We start from the raw sequence: 21,613 nt of genomic DNA on the forward strand, positions 1-21,613 counted from the left end.
TTACGGATTTCTAATTTTTCATTCAGTTATGGTCAGAGACCACTTATGTGATTTCTATATTTCTGCCTACCTCCTTTCTTGGGAACCCAATTATATGTGTATTAGGCTGCTTGATCTTGTCCACTCTCTCTTCATTTATGTTCAGTCCTTTTCTTTCATTTCTAACTAACAGTTACTCAGAGAAGAGAGTTGAAATCCCCAGTTATAATTGTGGGTTTGTCTACTTCTTGTTTCAGGTTTTGCTTCATGCGTTTGGATATATACACGTTTAGGATTATTATGTTATTCTTGGTATTTTGACCCTGTTGTCATGGTGTAGGGTCTCTTGTTATCCCTGGTAATATTTCTTGTCCTGAGGTCTATTTTTTCTGTAATACCATCACAAAACATCACTAGCTTTCTTCACTACTATTTGTATGGTGTACCTTTATTCCGCCTTTTACCCTGTCTTCATATTTAAATAGGTTCCTTATAGATAACATATAGTAGAGTCTTGCCTTTTTACTAAGTATGACAGTCTCTGACTTATATTTGGAATGTGGAGACCATTTATATTTAATGTAATTTTAATATTATTGGGTTTAAATCTACCATCTTGCTGTTTGTTTCCTAATCATCTCATTTCTTCCTTGTTGCTCTTTCTCTCATTTTTCTGCCTCATTTTGGATTGAGATTTTTTTATGATTCCATTTTTATTTCCATTGATTCATCAAGCCAAGTCTTTTATTATTTTTTTTAAAGATTTTATTTATTTATTAGCATAAGTATGGGGAAGGGCAAGCAGGGGCAGAGAGAGAAGCAGGCTCCCCGCTGGGCAGAGAGCCGGAAGCAGGGCTTGATTCCAGGACCCTGGGATCATGACCTGAACCGAAGGCAATCACCCAATCAACTGAGCCACCCAGGCACCCCTCTTTGTGATATTCTTGTCCTACAGTTTACCGTACATATTATTACTACAATTCGTTATTATTTTCTAATGAGAAGTCATTTATCTCTTGAAGAGTATAAAAGTGAGGGAACGTTTTATATATATATATAATAAAATATAATGTAATATAATATATATATATATATATATATTTACCCGCATGTGTAGTTTCCAGCACTCTTCATTTCTTTTGTAGATTCAGATTTTTATTTGATGTCGTTTTTGCTAAGACCCAAAGAAATTCCTTTAACATTTCTTACATAAGTGCAGGTCTGACCTTTTTGAAAATTTTTTATCTCAAAAATACTTAACTTCATCTTTATTTGTGAAAGATACGGCCGTTGGATTTAGAATTTTAGGTTGATTAAAAAAAATTTTTTTTTAGGTTGATACTTTCTGTTGATACTTTTGTTCCGTTACCTCCAGGTCTGTTGTCATTCTTACTGTTGTTCATTTGTGCGTTAATTTCTCCCCCTCTCTGGCTCCTTTTAAGAGTTTCTCTTTTCACTGGTTTTCAACAGTTTTGTCATGGTGCTGTGCCTTGGTGGTATTTTCTTGATGTTTATTCTGCTTAGAGTCAGTTGAGCTTTTTGAATCTGGACTTATACTTTTAATCCAGTTTGGGGAAATTGTGGCCATTTTTTCAGATATTTTTTTCTGCCTCACCCCCTTTTCCTGGGACTCCAGTTGTATGTATATGAAATTGTCTGTCTGACAGTGTCCATGCTCTGTTCATTATCTTCAGCCTTTTACCCTTTTTGTTTTTCATGTTGGGTAGTTCTCTTGCACTTTCTTCACTGATTTTTTCTTCTGTGGCATCTGATCTTTTACCCCATATAGTGTGTTGTTTCCCTAGACAATTTATTTTTATATCTACAAGTTCCACTTGAGTTGGTTAGTTTTAGTTGTGGGTTTTTCACATCTTCCATTTCCTTCTCGATGGTATTCATGTTTCCCTTCATGTCTTTGAGCACATTCATGGGTATTTTTATAACCGTTGCTGTAAGTTGCTTATTGGGTAATTCCATTATCTCTGTCCTTTGTGGCTCTGTTTCTGTTGATTGGTTTTTCTCCTGATTGATAGGTCATATTTTCCTACTATTTGGCATGCCTGATAACCTTTTTGTTGCATAATTGACATTGTGAATTTTTATATTGTTAGGTGCTAGATTTTGAAAAAACATTGAACTTTGTTCTGGTTTACAGTTTAGTTATGGAGGACCACCTCATACTTTGCAGGCTTACTCTTAAGATCTGTTACGGCAGAGGGGGGCTCCTGGGTGGCTCAGTCAGTTAAGCCTGTGCCTTTGGCTCAGGTCATGATCTCAGGGTCCTGGGAATTGGGCCCTGCCTTGGGCTCCCTGCTCAGCAGGGAGTCTGCTTCTCCCTCTCCCTCTGCTCTCCATCCCCCCCCCCACTTGTTCTCTCTCTCAAATAAATAAAATCTTAAAAAAAAAGTATTAGGGCAGGTCTAGTGCAGTCCTTAATCTATGGTTAATTTTGCCCCATAGTGAAGGGACCCTACCCAATTCCTTATGCATTGTGGCCTCTCTTTTCTGGTTGAGGGAATACAGATTATTTCCTCCCCAGCCCCCCACCCTCCGCTTGCTGCTTTCTAGTGATTCTTTACCCGGTCTTGTGGAATTTGACCCTGTGCTTGGGCAGGTGAGTATTCAGCTGACTTCAGGGAACCCTACTGAAGGTCTCCAGAGCTCTTTTCTTTATGTAACTCCTTTCCCTGTAAATTCTAGCTCCCTTCAGCCTCCCTAAATATTGGCTTCTGCCTCTTCAAATCAACAGGACCACTGGGCTCTGTTCCCCTTCCCTATCCCTGTGCTGCAGCCTGCAAACTGCTTTCGGACCAGCTGGGTCAGTCGTATTACTTACCGCATTTGTCCCCCTTTTTCTGGGGTCAGCCCCGGGGTACCTGTCTGAAAGCAGTGGAATCATGATTCACAGTTGCTTCCAACAGGAGAGCAATTCCCGTGGCAGGTCCTGCTTCACGGGTGGAAGTGAAAGTCTCTACACTCCCCCCCCGCCCCCCCCCCCATCTATTTTTGATGCATGGATTTGTTATTTGACTTTTAAGTCTAAAATACAAGTATAAATAATACGTATAAAATTGTGATGAGATCTTTTCATCATGCATTTTCCTGTGTTGTTACAGTCTATGCAACCACATTTCCTAGTGATTGTGCTATGTTCCTTGGAGTGGATGTCCTGGAGTTTCTTTTGTTGTTGTCAGTTTGTTTTGGGGGGGGGGTTTGTTTTTTCCTGGAGTTTCTTAATTAGCCTTGCAGGGCTGAGCATGTAGATACTGGGGAAGCCTCTTTTGCTATGAAAATTGTGGCTTGGCCTCCAAGGCCTTATGCCTTGAACTGAGAAGAATGGAAAATGCTGGCTTCCTGAGCAGGGGTTACTGTGGCCCATTGATCTCCTTGCATTTGTGATTCTACCTGTAAGATGATGTCTCGGGGAAATAAACCCACAACAACAACAAAAGCAGGGAGAAATGATAGTAGAATATTAGGCAAGTAGGTTCATAGCAGAACAGTAATTTTGGGAACAGCCCAGAAACTGCACTCAGTGTGTGGTTCAGCAGTCCATGGTGGATCATTCGATGGGAGACTGTGTGGTCATTTATAATGACAAGCATGGTACTCAGACCATTTCTACTCAAATGATTCTATAAAAATGTCAAAGAAGTAGCGGTGAAGGAAGGAGAATAAGCATATGCCATTTTATCTGTCTATTTGAGAGACAGTGTGGGCTGGGGGTGGGGAGGGGCAGAGGGAGAGAGAGCATCTTAAGCAGGCTCCACGCCCAGCACGGAGCCGGACACAGGGCTCCATCCCACAACCCTGAGATCATGCCCTGAGCCAAAATCGAGAGTCTGATGCTCAAGCTCAACTGACTGAGCCACCCAGGTGCCCGGCATGTACCATTTTGATATAGTTGCGTATGTACAAGTAAACAAAGGTTAGGGAAATGCATGGAGCAGGCATTAGGAATCAGGGGACCTGGGATGTCTGTCCCAGCCCTGCCTTTGTTTTTTTGTGATTCCGGGCAAATCGTTTCCTGTATCTGGGCTTCAGTTTCCACATCTGACAGGGAGGGAGGTTGAGAACTTAGTACCACATAGGGCTGTGGTTTGGTTTTGTTCCTTGGTAATTCAATTTTTAGTAAATAAGCTGAAAAGATGAGAAAAGCACACTTGAGAGAAGTGAGAGAGTGTGAGGTCCCTTAGGCCACCTGCAGTACCTGGCATCCCTTGCCCATTTCTGAGCCAGAACATGGGGTCGTGTGTGGGTGTGGGGCCCCCCAGATCAACGCGCATCAGCGGTTCCCACCGAGCGCTTACTCTGCACCTGGCCCCGTGCTCCGGTCTTTCCCTGCATTTTCTCTTGTTGGTCCTTTCAGCACGTGTGTCCCATCCTCGTGCTCAGTCTTCATTTTTTCAAGTGACAAAATTGAGGCTTTGCAAGCATCAGATGTTGTCTGAGCAGGAGCCAGGGTTTGGACCCAGGCCTGAGTCCTGGAAGCCTTGTTTGGACTTCACCCGCCATGCTGTCGTTCTCATCCGGTGAGTTGGCAGCCCTCTTGCACCTCAGGGTCACACGCTGTCCCCTTTGTGCCCGCAGCGGACAACGAGAACAACATTGCCTCCAACCAGTCCCGATCGCCGCCCGCTGTTGTAGAAGAGAAGTGGAAACCCCAGGCCCAGAGGAACAGCGCCAACAACAGTAGGTCTCTCCCGGGCCAGAGGTCCGTCCGTGCACCACTAGCCCGGCTCTGGCCACTCCCCTCAGCCCCCCATTCCACCACGTGTACCTCTCGTGGTGATGCAGGACCGCCTCCGAAGCTCTTACACACCTAAGACCTCGTCTGTGGGAGTTGTGACCTCACTGGACGGGCAGAAGGAAGCCCGGGGAGAGGAGGGGATCTTTGTGTGCTCCGAAAGCACATGCTTAGTGATGGAGTCGGAACTGGAGTCCACTCTCCACACTTTCTGTTGGCTGATCTTTCCTGATGCTGTGGCCTCATTTATTTTATTCACTAGAGATTCCTTTCTCAGAGGCAATTGCTGTGTTGAGGAAGAAGTGAGACCAGTTGGCTTCAGAAGGCTAGGGGAGTGACACGTGCAGCAAGTATGTTGCATACGTCCCACTGTATGCTCCGCCCGTGCTCACGGCAGGCATTACCAATCAACCCTAGAACGTTATTCCGGTGAGAGTCACATGTTAAAGAGCACCAGCACCACCAGTTCGTGTGCAAGATGAAACCTCATAGTTCCTAATACTAGGTGCTTAGAGAGGAGTAGGCTGCCTCCAGACGGAGGAACCTCCGATGCCAGGTTTAATGACCTCTCTCTCTGTGTCCTCCGCCAGCCATGACCAGCGGTTTAACGCCCAACAGCATGATCCCCGAGAAGGAGCGGCAGAATATCGCAGAGCGGCTGCTGAGGGTCATGTGCGCCGACCTGGGCGCGCTGAGCGTGGTGAGTGGGAAGGAGTTCCTGAAACTGGCCCAGACGCTGGTGGACAGCGGCGCCCGCTACGGGGCCTTCTCTGTCACGGAGATCCTGGGCAACTTCAACACGCTGGCCCTGAAGCACCTGCCGCGCATGTACAACCAGGTGAAGGTGAAGGTGACGTGTGCCTTGGGCAGCAACGCCTGTCTGGGCATCGGTGTCACCTGCCACTCGCAGAGCGTCGGCCCCGACTCATGCTACATCCTCACGGCCTACCAAGCCGAGGGCAACCACATCAAGAGCTACGTGCTGGGCGTGAAGGGCGCGGACATCCGCGACAGTGGCGACCTGGTCCACCACTGGGTGCAGAACGTGCTGTCGGAGTTCGTGATGTCGGAGATCAGGACAGTGTACGTGACAGACTGCCGGGTGAGCGCGTCCGCCTTCTCCAAGGCCGGCATGTGCCTCCGCTGCTCAGCCTGTGCCTTGAACTCGGTGGTGCAGAGCGTGCTGAGCAAGCGGACGCTGCAGGCCCGCAGCATGCACGAGGTCATCGAGCTGCTCAACGTGTGCGAGGACCTGGCGGGCTCCACGGGCCTGGCCAAGGAGACCTTCGGCTCGCTGGAGGAGACCTCGCCGCCGCCCTGCTGGAACTCGGTCACGGACTCGCTGCTGCTGGTGCATGAGCGGTACGAGCAGATCTGCGAGTTCTACAGCCGCGCCAAGAAGATGAACCTCATCCAGAGCCTCAACAAGCACCTGCTCAGCAACCTGGCGGCCATCCTGACGCCGGTCAAGCAGGCGGTCATCGAGCTGAGCAATGAGAGTCAGCCCACCCTGCAGCTGGTGCTGCCCACCTACGTCAGGCTGGAGAAGCTGTTCACGGCCAAGGCCAACGACGCGGGCACCGTCAGCAAGCTGTGCCACCTTTTCCTGGAGGCCCTCAAGGAGAACTTCAAGGTGCACCCGGCGCATAAGGTGGCCATGATCCTGGACCCGCAGCAGAAGCTGCGGCCCGTGCCGTCCTACCAGCACGAGGAGATCATTGGCAAGGTGTGCGAGCTCATCAACGAGGTGAAGGAGTCCTGGACCGAGGAGGCCGACTTCGAGCCCGCCGCCAAGAAGCCCCGCTCCGCCACGGGCGAGCACCCCGCAGCTCAGGAAGACGATCGGCTTGGGAAGAACGAGGTGTACGATTACCTGCAGGAGCCCCTCTTCCAGGCCACCCCTGATCTCTTCCAGTACTGGTCGTGCGTTACCCAAAAGCACACGAAACTCGCCAAGCTGGCCTTCTGGCTGCTCGCGGTTCCGGCCGTGGGGGCCAGGAGCGGGTGTGTAAATATGTGTGAGCAAGCCCTTCTAATCAAAAGGAGGCGGCTGCTCAGTCCAGAAGATATGAACAAACTCATGTTTCTGAAATCCAACATGCTTTAAGACTTCGGAACGGTAAGAAGGAAGAAAAGAAAAAGAGAAGAGAAACATTAGGAAGAAAAACCACACACACACACACAACACTGTCGCAAACAAAGAAAAAGGAATTTAAGTTCTAAACACTGTGGACCTCATTATAAACGCCCCCCCGGAAACTTAAGTGCTTTTTCAGTGTGTGTGTGCATGTGGTGTGCGGACGCGTCCAGGCGCGTGGGCGTGGGTGTGCGGCGCGGGGGCCCCGTGCTCGCCCGTGTGCCCCCCCCCCCCGTGCACGCATGCACACACACACGCAACCCTGGTGCGTGCGCACACGCCTGCTCGTGGGTGCCTGTGCGTTGAACTGGGTGTGTCAGGAAAGCTGAGTGGGGAAGAGGGAAGACACTTCACCTCCTTTTCTCAGTGAGGGGGCTTAAAAGACTCCGTTTTCAGGTGTGCAGATTGGTAGGAAGCTGATGTTGTAAAACGTTCAGGCAGCTGAGATCTGAAGTGACTTGACGCTCTCTGTCCTTGACCCTGTGGCCGTCCCCCCCCTTCTGCCCCCTCCATGCCCCTCCCCCAAGCCCTCCTGACCCTCCTGCACCCACCCTCTCCCCGGCTGCTCTGCCATGGATTCTCCAGACTGCATCAGATGGACCGTGTCTGCACTGGACTTTGTTCTCGTTCACCTTCAGGGCATTGAGCTGTTGCCTCCGAGATACCCTTGGGGGGTCCCGGGGCAGCCGCCTTAGAAACACACCTATCTATCTCCCCAAATCAGGAAAGGAGACTTTAAGAATATAAAGCTGACTTTTTGCTTTTTAATATAAGATAGAAAAAAAAGACATTTTTTAAAGAAGTATAGATACTGCCTCCACTCCTTAATAATTTTTTTCCTAACATTTTAGCAGTTTTTGCTTTTTTTTTTTTTTTTCCCCCAGATTTGATTTTAGACTGCTAGGAGGCACTGAATGTCTATAACTTATGTTTTGGAGGTTTTGGTTTTTTTTGTTTTTTGTTTTTTCCAGTTGCCCTTTTTGTTCCTCAAATCACACTGTAAACTAGCTCATCTCAGTGGTATCTTCAGTATCCTAAGGTTTTTATTAGCCCTCCCTGTACAGTCCCATGTTCACGTATTCGAACAGCCAAGACCACAGACTTGGCTTCGCTGTTTGGAAACCAGGAGTGGGGTTGGAGACCGGGTTTCGCAGATGTGGGTTCGGCGGAAGCCATAGGGAAGCGTGTGGCTTAGAGGAGTCCTGAATGTGCGCGGGAGACGTGCCCTCCCGGCTCCCTGTGTCCGGCACCGCGAATGTCTGGCTCTCTGCCCAGAGTGCGTTACACTAGTCGCCACGTCACCGACACTTCCAGCTCAGCGGGGACTCCCGGGTCCACCCACGTTCACGTCCGTCGCACCTCAGCCGCACGGCCCCTCCCCCCCCGGGGCCCCAGGGGTCCTGCTGGTGCCATTGTCCACGGCCCTGGGGGTCCCCACGTGAGCCTCGGGCCGCCTTCCAGGACGGCAGTTGAGCGTGGTGCCTTGGGGGCCAAACGGTGGCTGTCTTGAGGGTGGAGTGGCATCAGGCCACATTTAACTTGAGGCTGTGAAAACTGGCTTTTCTCTCCTGAGCAGCTTAGGTTGCACGTGCTTAGTCCAAATGCCAAGAGCGTGGCCCCTTTGCCCTCCCCAGAGGTGGTTCTGTCAGGGTCAGCGCTCCACCCCCACGCCCCCATGAGTCCCGTGCTGCTGGCCTCCTGGCCCCTCGGTGGCCGTGGCTGTGGAATAGATGGCTGCACCGAGGGCTTCAGGCTAAGAATGACCGCCACCACGGAGGGCTCTTTGCAGAGGCACGTTTCACCGTCTTGAGGTTGACTAAGTCCGCTCCATCCCTTCCTGGTAATAAAGCATTACTTAGCAGTGAGATACCTCGACTCCACAAAGCACTGTACAGCAGCCCCTCCCCGGGTCCGTAGCGCATCGGGAAGTCAAGTTGGTTCAGAAACCCGAGAAGGCTTAGGATCGGAGACCAGAGCGGTGTCCCTGGGGGCCGAGCCTGCTCCTGTCGCCTCACGAGCACTAATGCAGCTTTTCCCTCCGAGTCTTGGACACACTGAGACGCATCGGAACGGGCCGTTCCCACCGGCGCTCCAGCAGGCGGTGGTCTCAGGAACCAGTGGCGTTGCCTCCCGGAGGGGTTCTAGGTACTTCCCCCGCATTTCCAGCCGGGGTCACGCCACCAGAAGAGCCTCCATCTGCACTGGACAGTCACCTCATGTCACTTTCTAGAGAGCGTGGGAGCATCAACGAACATTCTGATCCGAACTTCGGGGAAATTCCGGAAGGCTGCAGGGCTGCTGGGACGGGGGCCCGCGGCAGAAGGCCCGTCCAGCTGTGCTTTGCTGCTGGGGAAGGGTCCACGACTTGGCACTTTGCACCACATAGGGGGGACCAGAGCTGCCCACCTCGTGTGGCTGGTGGGAGCAGAGCCTTGGAGTCCGTCGTCCCTCTACTGAGAGCAGAGCTGTTCTGCGTTGCCCCATTTTCGGGCCAGACATTTCACTTTGTCGGGAAGCCATCAGAGACCAAGCCCAGCTCCGCGTTCTCTTTGGAACCCGGGGCTGCCCTCCGGAATGAAAGTCTGCGTAAGTCTAGTTAACTACATTCTAGATGTCGTACCTGTCACCCCCGTTCTGTTCTTCCTTCCCGCCTCCGTTCAACCCTTCGGGCTTGGCTCGCTCTGCAGGGTTAAGACAGATGCCGCTAGGCGCCCTGAAAGCTGTCTCCTTCTTGGGGCTGCCTCATCCAGGTCCGGTAACAAGGTGGCAGGTAGTCCTTTGTCTCTCGCAGCCGCTGGCTCCCCCCGAAACTGGTGTCACCGACAGGAAAGGCTGTATCAGGGTGCCCCTTCGGTCTGCTTCCTCCCACAGGCAGGTCCGTAGTGCAAATCTTGCTGCAGCGAACAGCTTAGGAAAACCCAAAGATCTGACAGATCCAGCCACTGGCCCGTCATTTCCAGCAATATCCACCTTATCCAAATTCTAGTTTAGCCAAAGGATTGAGGTAGACTCTTCCAGTTCATCTCCCTGGACCTCTCCTGGCACTGACCTTGAGAAGGATTCTGTCTTCTGCTCCCCCCCGGTCTGTGACCACTATGGGACTCTCCACCACAGGCCCTCGGTTGCTGGCAGGCCAGGAAATAGGGCCATTTCTGTCATGTTCTCGGCAGCTCAGTGCGGTCTTCTGCTGACTTGGACGCACCTTGCCTCAAGCCATGTGATTCCCAGGACAGAGGTGGTCTTGTTTGACATACGTGGACCCCAGAGGGGAGACGGAGAGAGCACACCTCCATCCTGCAGGGTGTTTTCCATCATCAGACGCCCAGGCCAAGGACTGCAGCCTCGTGAGTGGTCGATCTGAGTAGCCTGGGCATGGATGCTCTTGTCCCAACACCGGTCTCCCTCCCTGTGCCTGGACCTACCGGCCAGGCCTCAGATGGTGGTTAGAAACCAAAACAAAATGGAAGGGCCGCCCGAGCAAAGCTGCTGCCGGATCCCCGAGCAGGCGCCACCAGCCCACCTGACAGCCTCAGGCTTGGCGCTCGGGGAATGGCTGTTGGTGGGAAAAGGGTACAGAAGTTTCCTGGCGAGGAGAGAACGGTCTGAGGAAGGACTTTCTTTTTACACGTGGTCCGTAAGCCAGCGAGTGTTCTCCCCTTGAGTTCCCTCCTTTATCTCCTGCACTTTGAAGAAACACCAGGGAAGAACTCTGCGAGGCGTGTTTTCCACTGTGAAGCCAAACCTCTGCCTTTGGGAGTCCCCTGTGCTCGCCCGAGGCCACCTGCTTCGGCCCGCACTCGGACTCGACTCCCCGGCGAGGGGGCACCCGGAGAGCCGTCGGGTACAGCACGCGCTCCTGGGGCCCAGCCGTTCCCAGGAAAGGTTGAAATGAAGCTGGGTTGCGGAGGGAGGAGGGAGGCCCTGTGGACGGCAGCCCCGAAGGGGACGGTGCCTGGATGCTGCGGTCACGGTGGACGTGCTCGCAGGGATGGAAAGAGGAGGTGCACGGGCATGGCGGGCAGCCACCTCCTGCCCCGTTGAGCTGGGGTGAGTTCATGGCTTTGCCCTTCGCCCTGAGAACGCGGCCGCGCATGTTTGCCTGGATGTACCTGATGGGGAGCTGCTAGAAAGGCTGCTGGCTTAGAACAGAGAGGCTGAGTACGGCTCGGGCTGTGCCCTGGGGGTGGGAGGCGGGGGCGGGGGGCTCCCGTCTCAGCCCAGCCAGCGCCAGCCTGGCCCCCGTGTCCAGCTGGGCCTGCCCCTCTCTTCACTGTGGCTCATGTTGCTAGGCCAGTTATGGTGAACCAATGATACAGTGTTGTTTTCCTCTTAGTTTCCCTCCTGGGTCCCCTCTTCAGGGCTTTCTGCAGGTTTTGTCGTCGTCGTCTTGTTTTCCTTCCTCCCTCATTTGGGTTTGAGGATCGTGGTCAGTAGAGGCCTGCCTTTCCTTGGAGGGGCCCTGTGGTTTCTCTGTGAGGACGCACGTCCCCGCCGCCACCGGGGTGTTGCTTTCAAGATCCAGCTCCTGTACAGAGAAGGATTTGCTAGGCCTGCAGTTGGGCGTGAGCATCAGGACCCGCCGCGTCCCCACCGGGCACCTTGACTCTTCGAACCAAAGTTCCTTAAAGGGGCACAGCCCAGCCTTGTCCGCAACCTCAGGGGCCTGGGATCCCTGTGGCGCTTCCTGATGTCCAGGTTGGCAGAGACCGTGGGGTCTGAGCCCAGCCGGAAGGAAGCCTCCTCCCACAACCCAGGTGCCAGCCGGTCCCCGCCTGGGGCCCTCGCTCCCGCCCCGCCAGGGTGGCCGGGTTCCCAGGTGGTGAGCCAGCTCGTGGACTGGCGCGGGGCTGGGACTCGCCAGCCAGGAGAGACAGGACCCGCCGGTCAGCGCGTCCGGGGCCATTCAGATCCCAAGCATCAGGAAATCATTTTGTACAACCACCTGAAGCAGAGATATTTTTTAAAAAGCGTAAATTATTTTCAGTTGTTTTCTGATCCTACCTTTTTCTCCCCCCCCCCCCCCCACAAACTTCACATCAGTGATTCTTTCACATCAGGTAAATCTTGAGAAAGCCTTGGTACCCCTCCCTCCCGCGCCCTGCTCAGTACCCACGTGCGTGCACCCCCCATCCTGTCTCAGTAGTTAAGACGTTCTAGGCAATACCGTAGGCACATCTGACTGTGTCTCTCTCTCCGAGTGCAAGAAACTCAAGTCATCTTAAAAAAAAAAAAAACACAAAAAAAAAATTTACAAAAAAAACAAACACAAAAAAATATCTTTTTTAGGCCAGAGTTTTCTACAGGTATTAATGAATATTTTTCTTAATCCTTATAAGTTTTATGTGTTTAATATTTCTTAATACCGGTAGCATTAATTTATACTTTTGTAGCAACACAATATTTTTATAAACAGCCAGTGCTTGGCTCCAGTCTCCACGAGGGGTTTATGCAGCGGCCATCTTGGGGCCCTGTGTACCATGTACTGTATTTAAAAAGTTACCTAGTGTCACCTTTGCTGTGTTAATTAACAAAAGACGTTGTTTGCGGTCTCCTGTGTCGTTGGTGTGGATCCAACAGCTCTCCAAGGAGTCACGTTGCATGGGGGTTGAGTTGACGGTTCTTGTGATCTGTAAACCCCCGAGACCAAACGAGGGTTTATTTAGGGTTTTCTGTTTGTCCTTTGGGTTTTTTCGTTTCACTTTGTTTTGGTACCGTATCTCCATTTAACAGCCAAATCAGTTTCGTGATGTTTAAAAACTTTTTCTGATGTCAAATGGAGGAAAGGAACAGAAAAAAAAAAAAAAAAAAAAGATTTTTACAGAGTAATAAAATTTAAAACTGAGCTGTTTAAATGTTGCTGTTTTTACCTGTCTGTTCTTGTCCAAAAGTGGGACATTCCCAGGAAGAAGAGGAAGGTTCCACTTGGTTCCTTAAATCGCCAAAAGCCCTAGCCCAGAATTCACCCCCCACGCCCCGAATTCTTGCAACATTATTTCCCAGTTGGTTGATGCCAAGGCAAAAAGACATCCTTTTAATGGTTAGAGAGGATCAGTTACTTAAATGATTTCATGTCAGTGTTGTATTTATGGTTTTACAATAAAACAACCTTTAGGAAGATGGTGGTGTGTGGTGTTATTTCTTGGGTTTGGCGTTGGGCCCCGTCATCTGGTGAAGAGCGGGGGCACCGGTGAATAGAGACGGAGGAGAGGCAGGATCCCTGGGCTTGAGAGAGGGGATGTCACCTCAGCTGAGTTGACACGTCCGGCGCCAGAGCCCGCTCAGCCCCCGTGTGATCAGTGATAGGACCCCTGTGGGCCTTGCTCACGGACCATCGTCCCCTGGAAGGAGGAGGAACTTAATCTGAGTCCTGCATGTCCAGTGTCTCAGGGACACATCCAAGTTTACTGTGTCCGGTGGTCACTGGTGTGCCTCTTGCCTCTGGTCACCCGGTACCCAGCAGCCTTGGGGGACGTGGGCCTGTGTGTTGTATCCTCCTCCGTCTGGGGAGGAGTGTCTGCGGCTCTGCCAGATTCCCGATGGCGTCTGTGGCTCTAAACAGGTTAAGAATCTGTGCCCTCCACGGTGAGCTTTGGGGTACCAGCCTGGCTGGACTTGGGCAGGTCTCACCCGGAGCTTCACACCCCGACACATGCACATCAGGGCTTCGAGTCAAGCTGAGGGCAAGTCGAAGGAGAGATGATGCCCCCAGAAGGCGGGCAGTGGCCCGAGTCGGCCAGAAGGGTGAGTGCGCTGCTGTGGGGACGGTCTGCTCAAAGGCCGGCGCCGTCGTGCTTTCTCCTGGCCTCAACCAGACGGGGCGCTGTCCCCAAGAGGACGTGTTACGCCGTTGGCCGAACAAATGGCACCAAGTCGCACGTGGAGCATCACCAGCAGGCTGCCGAGCTGGACCCCCGTCCCTCAGGACCGTCCTGTGGGTGTTTGCTCTGACGAGTGCCCCGGGACATTGCCAAGAGCGGTTGACTGACGTGTCATTGAGGAGTTTCCATGCCGTAAAACGAGTCAGGAGGCCACCGTAGCTGAAGAGTCCTTCCCCAAGCCTGGAACGCTGCTGTCCCGGAGGAAGGCCAAGGGCATGGCCCAGAGCCTTCATAGAGCTGAAGGGCCAGTCTCTTGGGTTTTTAAAGTTTTTAAAAAGTAGGTGTCGTTCCTAAGCAGCCACATCGATTTTGTAACAAACGTGACCAGTATCTCTAAGAGACAATTTAAGGTGCGAATACTTAAGGAACCACCTTGAGTCCTCAGGGCAGCCTCTTGATAAGGGTGATGGTGGTGCCATCTGCGATGAGCGTCCTGGGCTCCGGACTCTGGGTCACGGATGTGTTTCAACCCCACATGTCTGTCTCTAGGACCCGACGAGGCGACAGGCCAGCCGGGGAGCCGCAGGGGAGGCCCTGGCTGGAGGGACTGTCTCGCCTCAGCTCCTGCCCCGTGCCCTGCAGGGAGGGTGCAGTCCCAGGGCGGCCGGCGTGTTATTTCAAGAGACTCAAGAAACTTAGGGTTTTATGGACGGCCCGTGTTTAAATGGTGAGTTTGGAACTATATACAAAAAAGACCTTATGAGCCAACATCCCATCTCCCAGCTGCAGCTGCTTCCCACCTGAGGCATTTGTCCTTCGGGTCACTTAAGAATATTCTTCTACAGAGCACGGTAAGTGGCCAGCCCTGGTGTGAGAGGCACGCGTGCGCGGGAAGCAAGGTACGAGTGTGGGACACGGTGACCTTTGTTAGTTCAGGCTGGAGAGCGTCTCTTCTCCCCGAACAGTTGCCTGTGTCCCTGCCCCTGACCCACCCACTCCCGCCCGACCACACACTGTCCCCCAGAACGGTCCTCTCTGTTAGAACCTGGAAGCTCCAAGCTTGGGACTTCGGGGAGAAGCGGGGTCTCTTTATGTGTTCTGGCCAAGGGGGCTGCAGAGCTTTCTAGAGCCCAAGTCCTTGCCTCTGGATTCATCCCCCTCTCTTCTTCCTTCCTGATGCGTCTCTTAAGCAAATGGGCTAATGGCCTGAGAGGGACCCTTGACTGAATTAGGCGCCAGCCCTTAGCACACTGGCCACCCCGCTGGCCCAGCTTGCCGCCCCAGAAGACCCAAAGCTGGGGGGCTTAATCCCGCAGCGGCACCTCTCAGGCTTCTGGGTGGGTGGACCCAGCAAGAGGGGTTTATAAATGAGCTGTTTGTAAATGCTGTGTGTCTCGGAAGCTCCTGGAGTCCTGTTCTGAGGCTAAGTTGGTGACCGAGCCACCGAGGACAGTCTGCCTATTCTCTTCCTCAAGGCAGGACAAGCCAGGCCAGGCTGAGGGCTTCCAGCCCTGCTCCAGTGCCTCGCTGGTCCCAGACACCGTGTGAAGGTCAGTGAACATTCTCCTTCGGGGGCAAAGGGCCAGAGTGGGGATCCCAGGAGATGGGATCTCGAGGGCCTCATAGGGAAACACCCTGAGGCTTTGCATCCCCTGGCAGCTGGTGCTGGGACATGGCTGTGACCACAGTAAAATGCTGGAGTGGGCATTGGTGCGGCAAAGGACGTGAATTGCTTCAGGCACTGTGGGTCACTGGCCCTGACCGGCCCGGGGCCTGGGCACACGAGGGCACAGTCCTCTCTTCCTACCCTGGGTAGCTGATGACCCGGGTCAAACCTCTCCCAGAGAAAAGTACCCAAAGGTTTTTCACGTTTTCTGGCTTTAATAAGACAGTCCCATTTTGTACTATTGTGGAGTAAATAGAACTGTGATTTATGTCTCATAATTTGCATAGCCAATTTCAGGTACCGAGGACCGTTCTATTAACATTTTCAGCACATTTTTCATTTCTGGGGGAGCTGGGGTTACTACCCCCCCCATCCCCAGCTTTGTCTCCCCCACCCCCCCCACTACCTCATTACACATATGACAATGAACAGTCACGACATGGAATTTCAGGCGTCTACAACGGGTGTTTATTTTGAACCTGGCCCCCCGGGACAGGCAACGGCCCGCAGCCTCCCTGCCACCTGTGGTCTTCTGGCCTGTGGCCCCGTCAGCTGAGTACGTGCAGCAGCTCCTCGTCCCCTGCGGACACAGAGACGCTCAGGGAGTAGGTGTGGGGCCCGCCCAGGGGCCCGGGGATGGGGGTGCCTCGTGAACGAGGGAAGGCAGCTTGGGCTGACTTGGGCCCTGCGCTTGCGGAATGGCTTGGTATCTCCAAGACACATTCCACAGAACGATCTGGGTTTTAGCCTCTTCTGATTGACTCCCGAGTGCCCTTTTCCCAGAGGGGGGAAGATCAGGCCCAGGGATCAGATGGCCGCTGGTCCCTGGAATGTCCTTACTGTCAGCCTCACTGCCTCACCCTCAGCGTTAGTCACGGCTGCCGCCGTCAGCCGGGTCCGGAGCGCGCGGGGCGCCGGGAAGTGTGCCAAGCGGGTACTCTGTCCCATTTTACAAAAGTAAAAACTGAGGCTCAAGCTGGCACTCGCCCAACGGGGCCAGCCCCCATGCGACAGCATCCCGGCTGGGGCAAGGTCCGGCGTTTAGCCCCATTTTACAGATGGGCAACGGGCCCGGAGAGTGGGTGGGCTGGTCACCCGGTAGGGTCTAGAACTGCCCTCTCCAGACCCCCACCTCCTCCCGGGGCTCTCCCGCCCGAGTCCCAGGGCACCCCACGGGGCCGCCTACCGTTGCCAGGGAGCCCGCAGTACTCCTTGCACTCCTTCTCCGAGTAGAACTTGTTGCCATTGCCTTGGCAGCCCCCGTAGACGAAGGGGACACACGTCCCCTGGGCAGCGTCAAATGCCCAGAGCTTGTGGTAGCCTCGGCAGGGGCCGGGGACGATGGAGAGACTGCAGGCCGCTGCAGAGTAGGGGGCAGGTGCGGAACATGAGTGGCCCTTACACCTGGGATGACCCTCGAGACACCCGGCAAAGGGCCCGAACCAGGGCACCCTGCTCGTCTAGAACACCTGGCTCCTCCGGCGCTGGGAACCTGGGGCCCGTGGAGACCAACCACTGGCCTGGGTCACCCTCGTCGCAAGTGTGCAGTTCTTGTGACTTCAGGAAACCTGCCCTGGAATTCCGCCCCTGGCACGTCCTCCCTCAGCTCCCTGTCCCCCCGGCAGGGGCGCAGCGTGCGCGGAGGCGAGGGGCCCGCGCTCACCCACGGTCCGGCAGGTCTGCAGACACTCCTTCTCCGAGGCGAAGTTGTTCCCGTTGCCCAGGCAGCCGCCATACCGGAAGGTCTCGCAGGCCATGGAGGAGCCGTTGTAGAAAAACCTCGTGACCATCCCCAGGCAAGGGCCTTCTGCGTGGCCCAGCTGGCAGGAATCTGGGGGGGGCGGGGGGGGGCAGAGCCTCCTGTCGGCAGGCTGGATGCCTGCCATGCGCCCTCTCGTTTAGTTTTCCCCTCCGCGCTACGAGCAGCGATGGTCACCTCATTTCTTAGATGAGGTAACGTGACTTGCCCGGGGATCACACAGCCCAGAGAGCCAAAACCATGATCTCTCTGCTGGACTCCAGAATCAGTGCCTGTTCTGCTCTGTACCCCAGCAACCCACAGACGCACCCCTTGCTGGTCTAGTGCGTCCAGAGGCGCTGGTAACAGCAGCCGACGATGCCGTCCCCCGCACGCGTGCCGGCCAGCCTGACCGCGTCACCGAAGCCCTACTCCCGTGCCTTTGCTCCCCGTTCCTGCCCCTGAAATGCCGTCCTCCAGAGAGCCCTACTCGGACACCTGGACAAAGCATGACTCCCCTTCATCTAGAAGAACTCCTTGATCCCCTTCCCCCTCCATCCTGAGCTCCCCCAGCCCTGCAGCTACCCCCCCCCTTTTGGGTCCATCAGTTTCTTCCCTGTCTCCCCTACTAGACCACAAGCTCCAAAACGAAGGGGTTTGTCTCCGTGACCCCAGCACCCTCCACAGGGTGGAGCAGGCTCAGTGTTTGCTGAGCAAGCTCGGGAGCGAGTCAGTCGTGAACACGGTCAACTACCCAGAGCATCCTCACGTCCTCCAGCCTGCTCCCACAAAAGCCCCGACGGTGAGCGCAGCAGGCAGTTGTCCCCACTAGAGAGAGGGAGAAACCAAGGCTGGGAGGCCACACAGTGGTACAGACAGGGTCAGAACTCGCTTCTCCTGGAGCGATGGGTTCCTGAGCCCAGGGGCCACCCTGACAACCTCCAGCACCACACAGAGGCCCTGATTTGTCTTTTCCAGTTCCCAGTCCTTGCCTAGCAGACAAATAAGAAAGAGACTTTGTGGTGATGAGGGCAGCCCTTCCTCTCTGGAGTATGCTAGAAGAGGGTGGAAAGGTGAGGGGCCGTTACCTTCCTTCTTGTTGAAATCAGTTACTGGTTGCCCAGTCCCTGATCCTTCCTCCTCCCGGGCCAGCACGGCCCGCCGGGCCCTCTGCGGGGGAGAGAAAGAGAAGCTGTTGTGGGCGCCTCGCCACCGCTGCTCACCTGTACCCCCGGAGCATATAAACAAACCATTTGCTTGAGGAATCCGGGTGCAGACAGACGCACAGAACTACCCTGGTTAATGGGCTGTTTGCCCCAAAGCATCAGCCTGAATCCCAGAATGGGCATCATGGGAGAGGTTTCTAGGCTGAAAGGAAACTCAGAACCGCGAAGTATAACAATACCCCTGTGTCCAAAAATAGTTGAAATGTCCGTAGCGATAAAAATAGGGAGAGGAAAGTCTACCTGAACTGGCAACCAGAGAACGGCGGTACACCCGTGCTGGAAACCTGGAAGGCCTTTCTACGGGGCGAGGTACGGGTGTGACTGATGTGCAGGAAGGGCTGACCAGACCATCATCGTGAGCTGCTTGCAAAAGGGAAAAGCCACCCAGAGAGGATGGAGAAGGGGCCTCAAGACTGCCCCTGACACTTCTGGCTGTGGCGGTCGGGGCTGAAGAGCAGGGCAGGACACCAAAGCTGGCAGAAGTCTCTAGGGGCATTCAGCCCACTGACTGCAGGCTCCGGGGGCCACGCGAGGCGGGATGAGCAGGGAGACCGCCGGCCAACAGGCAGCCTTCCTGCCCGGGGGAGAGACCCGGAATCTGAAAAAGTACATCTGTAGGAACCTTCGACGTTGCCCTTCTCCTTTTAAGGTGCAAGTAAAAGCTATGATCGGGGACTCCCGCTGTCAAGCTGGCTGCACACAGGCCTTCCTTGGTGAGGGCAAAGGAAAAGAGAAAAATCATGGAACAATTTAAATAATGCAGCTGCTCAGAAGAGTCCGGTTCCGCCGGAGAAATATCTCCACTACACACAGGATGACAGTAAGAACCAGGAGAAAAACCATCAGTGAAATTCAAGATGACACCGCATCGATATCACAGGGGCCGACACGGAAATGAACAGAATGAAAGAAGAGTTACTGGGCGTGGAAAGGATTTTGTTGAATTTAACCACACAGTAGAGATAATAAACTGTAGGTTAGTGACTATCAGAAATAAATTCACATAGTAGGAATTCTAGAAGGAGAGGTGATCGATATAGAAATAAGAGAAGACAGCTTTTCTGCATTGAAGACTTGAATTGTCCAATTACAAAGAGGGATCAAAAGGAATGAGGCAAAATTAGTGAAGAGCCCCACCTAGACATTCCCTAGAGACAAGGATACAGAGCCCAGCGGCCCTTGGAGTAAATAGCAGCATTAAATGACAGGCTGCAGAGTAGCATCTGAGGGTTACAAGAGGGGAAAGGTGGTAACCCTGGGATTCTATACTCATCCAAGCTGTGGACCATGTGATACAAAAACACAGGCATTTTCACACATGCGAGGATCCAGTAGTTCTCCACCCATGTGTTTATCCAGAAGAAAACTACTTTTAGAAATACTCCAGGGCACCTGGCTGGGGGCTCAGTTGGTAGAACATGCAACTCTTGATCTTGGGGTTGTGAGTCTCAGCCCCTCGTGGGGTGTAGAGATTACTTAAAATCTTAAAAATATATATATTCCCACTGATTGAGACGGGAATCTAAGTGCAAGAAAATGGGTGATGTGATAGCGAAGAAAAGATGACAAAAACTATGCAGCCAATCAAATAGGGAGTTGTTAACAACGCTCGTACAACTTACTGTAAGTGTTAAAAGTCATTCTCAAAACAAAAGGTGGAAAATACAAACGTCGATCTCAGATTACACCCACAAAGGCAGAGATGTGGGAGGTCTGAAGGGAAGAAATGGAAGTGTGCTCCATTTCTCTTTTTTGCAAGGGGAGTCCCTAGTTATGGTTTCATTCTTGATCCTGATAAAGAAATACAGATCCGTCGGGATCTGGATTAAGATGTCAGATTGAAATTTCATTTCAAATTGCCTTCTCCAATACCTAACAGGGAAAAATGAATTCAGAATATCAATCTCCAAATGTTCATTAGCATCACTCAGTCATGGCAAGGGGCATAGTTTAAAGCAAAAAGTAAAACTGTTGATGAAGGAAAGAAATCAGGTATTTTGGAGCTGAACAGGATGGTCAGCTCCTAACTCTGCCCTCTAACTCCCAAGTCATCAAATTTCTGATAATTGTCCCTTAGACTCCCAAATCCTGAGAGAAGGAAATTAAGGGACCCTCTTTTTCTCCTCTTCTGATAGAGGAGTAGTGAAGATGACTTCTGGAAGAGGAAAACAGACTAGATCTTTTTAGGTGAAGGTTCTGGGGCTACATGGTCTAATGCACCGGGGGTGTTAACAGATGGACATCACTGCCCCAACCAGGTGGAATGAACCCCACATAGGACATTTAGAAGTTCTTCAAAAGAGAAAGCAAGCAAGCGTATTCCAACCAAGATGGCGCACCTGAGGAAAGCTCTTCCACCCCTGCCCCTTCCCACCCTTTCCTTGGACTTTAGAAAAGTAGATGGAACACAAAATACCCAGACCTTAGACTACATCTGGGTAGGAGGGCACTTGGCTCAATTTTAGCAGGGAAAGGGTCAAGGAGTAAATGAACCCCCCCACACACACACACACCTCCACATCAGAACAGACGGGCTAAAACTGACTAAGCAGGAGCAAGAGAAAAAGAAATGGTACAGAGACTATCCAGACCCATGTCTGAAATGAAGTACTCGAGTAAATAGCCTGAACCAGAGACTGAGCCTGACTGTGGTGGCCCCTGTCATGAACTGCCTAGATGTCCCCTCAGGAATGGACTTACATTCTGAGCCTGAGCCATCAGCCCCTGTTGGAGACTGCCTCAGCGAACGGGACCCTTCTCACTCGAGGTCATGCTTCCTCTCCAGACTGATCAACATAAGGGTGTTAAGGCCGCAACTCCTCAGCGCCCTCACGGGACAACTCCAAAGGCCCTCCCAGTTCTAGAGTGCCCACAGGGTTGGCTGGGGCATTGTGAAGCTCTGCTTCTTCTGCTCAATCCTCCCTCCATCCCTTCCCTTCCACAGATGTGGATCTAGGAAACCCCACCTATGACATCAACTTAGGAGAAAATATAACTCAACAAGCAGAAGGAAATTCCTCAGGGGCCTCAAGGTATAGAATTACTTAACAAAAACAGGTATTTTTAAAAACAAGACTCAAAGACAAAATGGTAAACAACAGAATAAGATGAAAAGAGAGAACTCAGGCCTAGATAAACAAATTGAGAACCAAGACAACATACATTCAGAGCTAGTAAGTCAGAAATAGCAAGGAACAGAATAGATGCTGCTAAATGGAATGGCAGTCCTACAAGAAAGATAAGTGACAATCCCAGTGAATACAGGCGAAAGCAATGTGAGAACGCCTAGTACGTGAGGAAGA

The 21,613-nt window shown here is 52.6% G+C and overlaps 2 protein-coding genes across 25 annotated transcripts in view; one reads left to right on the top strand and one right to left on the bottom strand.

Moving 5' to 3' along the window:
* The window catches only part of ZNF618 (zinc finger protein 618), a 184,299-nt gene extending 171,321 nt beyond the window's left edge, over positions 1–12,978 (top strand). For all 23 annotated transcript variants that reach the window (XM_081803441.1, XM_081803419.1, XM_081803422.1 and 20 more), the window contains 2 exons: positions 4,570–4,671; positions 5,317–12,978. In XM_081803441.1, the coding sequence (XP_081659567.1) occupies positions 4,570–4,671; positions 5,317–6,833 (1,619 nt within the window). In that variant the 3' untranslated portion in view covers positions 6,834–12,978. The remainder of the gene's footprint in view (positions 1–4,569; positions 4,672–5,316) is intronic.
* Positions 12,979–15,792: 2,814 nt separating this feature from the next.
* AMBP (alpha-1-microglobulin/bikunin precursor) overlaps positions 15,793–21,613 on the bottom strand; it is a 13,523-nt gene continuing 7,702 nt past the window's right edge. The window contains exons 7-10 of one of the 2 annotated variants that reach the window (XM_081803416.1): positions 18,174–18,255; positions 17,011–17,178; positions 16,534–16,707; positions 15,793–15,927 (exon numbers count right to left, since the gene is read on the bottom strand). In XM_081803416.1, the coding sequence (XP_081659542.1) occupies positions 15,896–15,927; positions 16,534–16,707; positions 17,011–17,178; positions 18,174–18,255 (456 nt within the window). In that variant the 3' untranslated portion in view covers positions 15,793–15,895. The remainder of the gene's footprint in view (positions 15,928–16,533; positions 16,708–17,010; positions 17,179–18,173; positions 18,256–21,613) is intronic. The other variant, XM_081803417.1, reaches the window with a different exon arrangement.

The sequence above is a fragment of the Leptonychotes weddellii genome, chromosome 14 (genome assembly GCF_054177405.1).
Source record: "Leptonychotes weddellii isolate Sample4059 chromosome 14, ASM5417740v2, whole genome shotgun sequence".
NCBI classification, from domain to species: Eukaryota; Metazoa; Chordata; class Mammalia; order Carnivora; family Phocidae; genus Leptonychotes; species Leptonychotes weddellii.